Genomic DNA, 8,558 nt, shown 5'->3' on the forward strand with positions numbered 1-8,558 from the left:
ACTGCTAGGCCAAAGTCGTGGTTAGGCCTAGCTAGCGCTAGACCTAACAAGGTGCCAGACTCACCCATCTCTTGGGTCTAGCCAGCGTCAGATCTAATATACTTGGGCCTGACGCATTGCCAGACTCAATTTTGAATAGGTCTGGCTAGCGTTAGAACCAATGCGTCTCAATTTGAGCGTGTTTTATGCTAGTGCATGCTAGTCCTACACACTTAAAAAATTAGAAAATTTATATCCATATGTTTTTCTTGATCCAAATTTTTTATATATAAAGATATACTAATAAAATATTGTTTCATCATATACATATTCATGTCCAATATTGTGCATTTCATATTCTAAGCATATGTTAAAAAAAAGAATTAATTGCATTTACGATGAACTTAAAATTCATAATATATACATTGAAAGAATAAATCGAATATCAACATTATATTTAATTAAAAAGCTAGTGGACATAACTCGCACTTGAGATTGGGGTTGAATGATTATTCTTCATCTACTTAAATCAATTAATCGTTGGCACAAATACTAGCATTATCAAGAAACTTGGTGAAGAAACCTTCTAGGTGGTGGCCCAGTGGTAAGAGCTTGGGACCAAGAGGTTTACTCCCTCTGTGGTCTCAGGTTCAAGCCCTGTGGTTACTCATATGATGGCCACTGAAGGCTTACATGGTCGTTAACTTCAGGACCCGCGGGATTAGTCGAGGTGCGCGCAAGCTGGCCTGGACACCCACGTTAAACTAAAAAAAAAAAAAAACTTGGTGAAGGACCTAATTAGGTAGAATACTCTCTGATGCATAGTAAGATGTCAAATACCATCTAAATACAAAGTAACTGAGAAATCTCTTTATTTCAATTCGTGTGATCTAATCATAGGTTAGGTATGAACCATCACGTTAACTTGTATGAAAACTTCGTGTGATCTAATCTATTTTAAATAGTAAAATTATAACATTTTTTCTTAAATGTACCAAATGTGAATATCTTATTCACGTTAAAATTATAACATTTTATTACCTTTAGATTTAATTTCAAGATAGAAATCTTTTAAATTCAATTTTAATGAATAAAAAAATTGAAAAAAATAATAATTAAACACTATAAAAATTATATCATATTTAAGTTAAGTATTTTATGAGTACGAAATTGTTTAATATTTTTGTTCAAACAATTATAACAACTTGATAACACAAATAAAATTATGATAATATAGTCAAATCATTAATTATGTATAAATAATTAAATAAGTAAAAAAATATAGATTTATACAATTATTCAGTCACTTGCACACATAGTAAATTAACTAGATTATTGGTTTGTGCAACATTACATGTCAGATAATTTTTTTAATATAAAAAAAAATCCAAGCATAGCTAATATTTTTCTAGTAGAAAAAAATAATTGTGAAGAAGTTGACTCGATATAACTCGATCGACTTGACTAGTCCAAAAACAATCTGGATAACTGACAAAAATATAATTTGACCTAAAACATTTCAAGATGACATCATTTTTTTAAATATTGAGATGACAACATATTAGATCGATTTGACTCAATTTAAGTTAACTTTTCAAATCCGTAACCTGGGTCATGAGACCATGATAACCCTGTATAAAGCAAATCAAAACAAATTATAAAACTCAGTTTCCAATCAATCCAATGATGAAATTAAAAAAAAAAAACTCAAGTCAACTTGAGTAAACCTGTCAAATCCACGACTCAGGTCATGAGACCAGGATAACTTCATAGAAAGTAAATTAAAAGAAAAAGCTTAATTCCCAATCAACTTAATATTGAAAGAATAAATTGAAAAAAAGTCAATAAAAAATAACACAAAAAATAACCACAATCAACTTGAGTTATGAGACCATGATAATTTTATAGAAAATAAATCAAAATAAATTATAAAATTTAATTCTCAATCAACCTAATATTGAAAGAATAAATTGAAAAAAAGTCAATAAAAAATAACACAGAAAACAACCACAATAAACTTGAGTCATGAGACCAGAATAACCTCAAAAAAAATAGACAAAAAAAATAACATGAGCCAGCCCGGGTTAATCTACTAAGTCCATGATCTAGATAATGAGACTATGATAATCTCATAAAAAGCAAATTAAATAAATTATAAAACTCAATTCCTGATAAACTCATTGTTAAATAATAAAATTTAAATTTTTTTTTTTAGAAAGACAATAAATGACCTGACTGCTTAGGTTAATTAGCTGATAAAACTCGTGAGACTAAGATAACCTTGTAAAAAATAAACAATAACAAATGATAAAGTTTAATTATTTATCAATTCAATGTAAAAGTTATTGAAATTTTTTTAAAAAGTATTAATTAAAAAAAAAATCTTTTAGTATTTGAACATCCATGTCCACACTCTGCTTTCTTCCGGTGCCCGAATAAACATAATTATTTGGATTGATTATTTGGTTCTAATGTTGATGTCAATCTTGACTTGATAAAAACTCTTGTCATACCTGTCTCTCCTAGTTCATTTTCATGGCTGTATCTTTTGGTTTTTTAACTAGGAGTCCCACTCAAGGTTAGGTGAACTAGTGGCTTCAAAACTCAAAGCAACCTGCAAGAGATTAACAAGGGAAAACAAATCAGTATCTCCAAGCAAGAAGCATATGAACAATCAAAATCAAATAGGAAAGGTGCCTGCCTCCTCCATGGGCATTTTTTGTCGATCGTCCATCAATTCCAATCTCGCAAATGGTTCGCGATGCATGAGCAAAAACATGACAGTCGTCTTCCATGTAAAAATGCAAACAGTAAGAACTTTCTAAATCCATTCCTTGCACTTCCCACGTAGCTTCTCACGACCTTTTTCTTTTGCAGGAACACTAACCACCCAACCTTGCCTACGTTGATCCTTTTCTGTAAGAATGCTGGTCAGAAATTCACTAATATGTCTGCACACCACCAGAAACAGTGTATCAACACAAAAAATCATAAAACAGAGAAGAACATCGCATGCTTGAACAATAAGTAGGCATGTTTACGTGTACACAAAGCAAAAAAGGTATCGAAGGTATGCAAAAATGCCGAAGTGTTGTTCAAGAACCCTTGAAAGGTTTTGTTTTGACGAACGAAAGAGGCAATGGGTTAAAAAGCCAAAAACAACATGCACAATTAGCAATGCCGAAAAAGGATTCGAAAGATGCATTGAAAGCTTACAAAAACGAGTTTTTCTTTCAACCTAAGAAGCTACAAAGCAGAAAAAAAAACATGTTGAGTAAAAAAAAGGTGGAAAACCATCTCAAAGCTAACAAAAAAAAAAAAAAAAAAGGCATAAAAAAAAGGAAAAAAAACACAAACCAACTTGTTCTTAGAGCTGGCAAGAAAACAGTGGTGAAAGAGGCATAGTCATGACCAGCAAAAAGGACCTCAACTGCCAGCTGAAAAGGCTATCATTGTTTAAGTTTTTTGCAAGTGCTGGAAACTGTAGTAAATAATTTCAAGAAAGAAGGGTGGCAACGAAGAGACTAAACCTGTGAAGAACAACAAAAAGACGCCCAAGCTCGCATCGAAGCCAGGATACATGAAAGAGGAACAACAAAACCAAGGGAAAAGGCAGAACCACAGCCATCATGCTTGAACAATAATTCCAAGGTTTCCAACCTTCTTCTTCTTCTCCCTCTTCAAATTCTTGTTTCTCTCTCTAGCTGCCACTTTCTCTCTCTTATTTCTTATAAACCCTTGCCAATAGATCCTTCCTTTCACTCTTTTCTTCCATCATTTCACTTAATCTCTCCATTTTAGTGAATTTCCTAAGGAAATTTTGAAAAAATGAAGGAGAGATGCTCCCTCTCTCTCCAAAAAAATCCATTGCTGCTGGAAACAGCCTCTTGTAGGCTGATTTTATGTTTAATTATAGTTTTGACCTCTTCATTTAATATTTCTTGTATTTTTCGCATAAATTATATTGTTGCTGCCTAAATAACAAGTTTTTATTCTAAACTTCAATTGACAACATATAAGTCAAGTAAATAGTTATCATACATGACTTGTGATTGACCGGTCAAGAAATAAAATTTTAAGTTTTATGAAAAAAAAAAAAATTCTTTAGAGTATATATATTAAAGGGTTTCAAATCTCACATTAAAAAAACATAATTTTTTTCTTGTAAACATAGAATATGTGAAACCCACATTGAAAAATAACTTTTTTCTTGGGAACATAAAATATATATATTAAAAGATTTCAAATCTCACATTGAAAAAACATAACTTTTTTCTTGTGAATATAGAGTATATATATGAAAGGGTTTCAAATCCCACATTGGAAAAATAACTTTTTTACTGGAAACATAGAGTATATATACTAAAGAGTTTCAAATATCACATTGAAAAAATAAAATATTTTTCTAATATTTATATAGTGAACTTTAAAAAAAGTTAATAACCAATTTAAAAAATATAAAAAAAGAGGGGTATAGGAGAAAAACTACATTTGAAAAAAAAACATCAGGTCTCGTCCGGATTCTCCCGAGTCATGGGTCGACCTGCTGGGTTTTGCCGGGTTGTTGCACCAGCCGGTCTTTTAACAAACCTGAACTGGTCCAACCATCGGGTTGACCTGCGCGGGCCGGTCCGGGTTTAATAATTGTGGTTAAGAGACTCTGCATAAAAGTTATATTTGATATTGTAAAAATAATTAATTTACGAATTTTCATTAGAAATTCAAATTTTCTTAAACATTTATTGCATAAAATATATCAATTATTTTATTGAATTCTTCTAATCATTTTCTTATCATTAAATATATTTATTTATTTATATATTAATTATTTCATTTATGAACTTATTTTAAATTAATTTATCCGCGATGAAGATTTTTTTTATATAATTTATTGGTTTATATAATATTTATTTTATTTTATTGAATAAAAATATTAAATTCTTAATTAGAAGTATGCATTTACAATAATCGCACATTCTTTTCTTTCATCAAAGACTAAATTGAACCAAGATAAATGGTTAACAACAGGAGGAAGGACAGGCGAGCACAAAGAAGGTCTAGGGACACAATCGTAACTGTGATAGAAGAAAAGGACAGCTGTAAGTTAGTTTCTAAAAGAAGAGCACTTCTCCCTGCAATGCAAATACGGTTAACATATTCATTTATCAAATCGTAGATAACAGATTTTTATTTCCTAAAATTCTTCTGCCACCATTTACTATTGCATCTTATTATTCTTTTATAAAATTAGAGAGTTGGCCTTCTATCTATGGTGGAAAACGCAAAGCAAAGCAAAGCTAAGCTGGATAGAGAGAAGCAAAGCAAAGCAAGGCAAAGCGCCCCGCTCTCTCTCTCTCTCTCTCTGCCCTGCTCCTCTCTTCTCTCTCCTCTCCTCTCTTTTCATTTTATTGAGGGATAGGGTACAGGTAAGGTGGGGGAGGGGGAGTAGAGTTCACGGTGGCGCACGCTAGCACCAGGGGTCCAATTGTGCCCCCTGGTTCGTTTCATGGATTCTTGTAGTCGCTTCGTTCTCACGGTAGTACTACTTTGAAAGGAAAAGGGGGGAGAGAGAATCGAAAGTTTCCTTTCATTTAATCCACCCATCGACTGCTGCTACAGAGAGTGTAGACCAAGCAAGCCTGGCGGACCTCAAGGGAACCTTGGCGTTCCTTCGATCGTCCCTTATCTCAATAGTGGCAGATCGGTTCGATTTCAAATCAAAGAAGAAGAGGAGGAGGAGAGGGATTTACGGTGCGAAAATGCTTTGGATTCTACGATTTTCGGGCTTCTTCTCTGCCGCTCTTGTCATGATTATACTCTCTCCGTCTTTCCAATCCTTCCCTCCAGCTGAAGCCATTCACTCCTCCAATCTCGACGGTCATCTCCGTTTCCCCCTTCTCCTCTCCCCTGCCGATTCCCTCACCCAACTATCCTTCCGAAAATCGACTATATTCCGCAATGCTGATGAATGCGGCTTCTCCGACCACCAAAGCAGAGGCAAAACAAGTGTCTGTTATCCTTCATTGGTCCACGTAGCGATTACTCTCGACGTGGAGTATCTTCGTGGCTCAGTTGCTGCTGTTCACTCAATTCTGCAGCACTCAATGTGTCCGGAGAATGTGTTCTTCCATTTTTTAGTATCTGAGACCAATCTGGAATCCCTGGTTCGATCCACTTTCCCTCAATTGAAGTTCAAAGTTTATTATTTCGATCCGGAGATTGTTCGCAGCCTCATTTCCACCTCAGTTAGGCAAGCGCTGGAGCAGCCACTCAATTACGCTAGGAATTATCTGGCTGATTTGCTTGAGCCATGTGTTAAAAGAGTGATTTATTTGGACTCTGATCTAGTTGTCGTTGATGATATTGCAAAGTTGTGGACTACTAATTTGGGTTCTAGAATAATCGGAGCTCCGGAATATTGCCACGCCAACTTCACCAAGTATTTCACGGCGGATTTCTGGTCCGACAAGCGGTTTTCAGGGACATTTCGGGGGCGGAAACCCTGTTACTTTAACACTGGAGTGATGGTGATAGATCTGGTGAAATGGAGATGGGCCGGGTACACGAAGCGGATTGAGAGGTGGATGGAGATCCAGAAGAGTCACCGGATTTATGAGCTGGGTTCGTTGCCGTCGTATCTTTTGGTGTTTGCGGGACACGTGGCGCCGATTGAGCACCGGTGGAACCAACATGGGTTAGGTGGTGATAATGTGAGAGGGAGTTGCCGGGACTTGCATCCGGGTCCGGTTAGTCTATTGCATTGGTCAGGTAGTGGAAAGCCGTGGCTCAGGCTCGACTCAAAGCAACCGTGCCCTCTTGATGCACTGTGGGCACCATACGATTTGTACGGACGCCCACCTTGAAAAACTCTACTCTACTCGCCGGTAAATTAATTACCCTTCAGGAAACGTTTTTTGTTAATTAATTATTATTTTTTTGTTTTATAATTTCTCATATTTTGGCATTTGTTCTTCATATGACCTCATTTTTTTTTTTAGTTTTAATTTCAAGTCATTTCTGAGGCGATTTGTATTCTATTCTATCATTCCTGCCTTTGAAAAATAAAAATAAAAACAAGGGCGGCATTCAATTTGTTACGGTGGTGCATCTTGGTGTGTAGTTAAAAGTTGCAGCAATTAGTGCAAAACAGAACATATCTGCTAAAAAAGAGGGAGAAAGCTGTCCTTCTCCTATGGAGGGAGACAGTTCATCTTGAATGGAATAGACAAATAGTAGCAGTGAAGTGTCCGAATTGCGTGTTTTAATGCCATTAAATTATTAGATCAATTGCAAATTGCAATTGTAAATTTGTTCGGTGTCGGTGTCGGTGTCGGTGTCGGTCTGGTCTGATCGGGCACCATTTGCTTTGTTTAATTTCCTGTGAATTTCTTCTCTTTATTTAGTACTCACTTCCTTTTAGTAGTGCCCGTGAGGTTAGTGGTGAGACCGTGAGAGTCAGAAGGTATGGGATAATGTGGTGCACACTTGACACTGCACACGGAGGGCGGCTTTTGTCTTCTTTTCGGACGAATCGGAGGCCATGTGAGTTATGTATAACAGTGCTTGGGAAAGGGACTTGGAATAGTTGTTTTCCCTCTTTGCACCCCATTTTTTAGAATATTTGTAGAGACACTCTACTGGTAGCAATGAAAGTAAGAAAAAGGAAGAAAGAGACATTTGAACGATAAGCTTACATGCGTGTAGGTGGAGTGTAATGAACCAAAAAGGGCAGGGGCCATGGGCTGGGGCATGTGAGCCAAAACTTGTTTGCTAGGCGGCCGTCCATTTTGTGTAATGGCCAAAACGAATGCCTTGTATCCAAACCAAGGGAGTGGTGCCGGCCGTCGGAGCTAATTTGGAAGAATTTGGAGTTAAGTTTTTCCATGGGCTGTATTTTGCCTTGCTTTGGTGGCAGCGGCGGAGGACTTGTGAACCACCTCTCCTTCCTGCCCCGTTGCGCATTTTGGTGGCAACCACGTCTTATTTCTGTATGTATATTTTTTTTTTTTTAATTTTCGACAAGTCGACTTGAAGAAATGTACGTATAAAAAAAGATTGGAAGTTGGGTGATCAAATTTATTTTGTGGCATCGAAAGAGGGACCCATATGTCATTGTTGCGTAGCAAATGTCCAAAGTAGGGATGGGGGACCGATTCCTTTTGCCCTGGCATCACACGTGGCCAGTTGCCTGGACTCTCCTGGAATCAGCTGGTTACATGTGGTTAGTCCAACACCATTATTGGGTTGTTTTTTTTTTCTCTCTTTAATCTATCGTATTAATTATGGAAATAAAAAACTTGGTATTCGTTGGGTATTTCCATTGTAGGCTGCCCGTCTGCAGATGAGATATTTTTGTGTACATCATTGTATAATGCCAGCAATGCTGATTAAGACTTGGCAACAGCCTTGGGTGTTTAATGAAATCACAGAGAAGATGAATCTGACTTTGACAGCTTTGCTTCACAAATGGTTGAAAACGTAAGTTAATTTATTGAGATATATAGTCTATTCAATGGAGATTTGACATGGTCAGATGGTTCTCCAGAAGAGAGGAAGTACGTGTTCCAGACCACGGAATG

At 36.1% G+C, this 8,558-nt stretch overlaps 1 protein-coding gene and 2 long non-coding RNA genes across 3 annotated transcripts; 1 reads left to right on the forward strand and 2 right to left on the reverse strand.

Annotated features, from left to right (window-relative positions):
• Positions 1-347: 347 nt before the first annotated feature.
• LOC127904981 (uncharacterized) lies at positions 348-2,590 on the reverse strand. Its single transcript, XR_008058488.1, has 2 exons — positions 2,493-2,590; positions 348-743 (listed from the first exon to the last, which is right to left on the reverse strand). It is a non-coding gene; the product is annotated as an uncharacterized LOC127904981 (long non-coding RNA).
• A 193-nt stretch (positions 2,591-2,783) lies between these two features.
• Positions 2,784-3,857, reverse strand: LOC127904980 (uncharacterized). Its single transcript, XR_008058487.1, has 3 exons — positions 3,510-3,857; positions 3,341-3,416; positions 2,784-2,930 (listed from the first exon to the last, which is right to left on the reverse strand). It is a non-coding gene; the product is annotated as an uncharacterized LOC127904980 (long non-coding RNA).
• A 1,279-nt stretch (positions 3,858-5,136) lies between these two features.
• On the forward strand, positions 5,137-7,076 carry LOC7478857 (probable galacturonosyltransferase-like 7). The gene has a single exon (XM_024595932.2). The coding sequence runs from the start codon at positions 5,739-5,741 to the stop codon at positions 6,840-6,842; it is 1,104 nt and encodes a 367-aa protein (XP_024451700.1). The 5' UTR covers positions 5,137-5,738; the 3' UTR covers positions 6,843-7,076.
• The last annotated feature ends 1,482 nt before the right edge of the window (positions 7,077-8,558 follow it).

This window comes from Populus trichocarpa, chromosome 2 (assembly GCF_000002775.5).
Source record: "Populus trichocarpa isolate Nisqually-1 chromosome 2, P.trichocarpa_v4.1, whole genome shotgun sequence".
NCBI lineage: Eukaryota > Viridiplantae > Streptophyta > Magnoliopsida > Malpighiales > Salicaceae > Populus > Populus trichocarpa.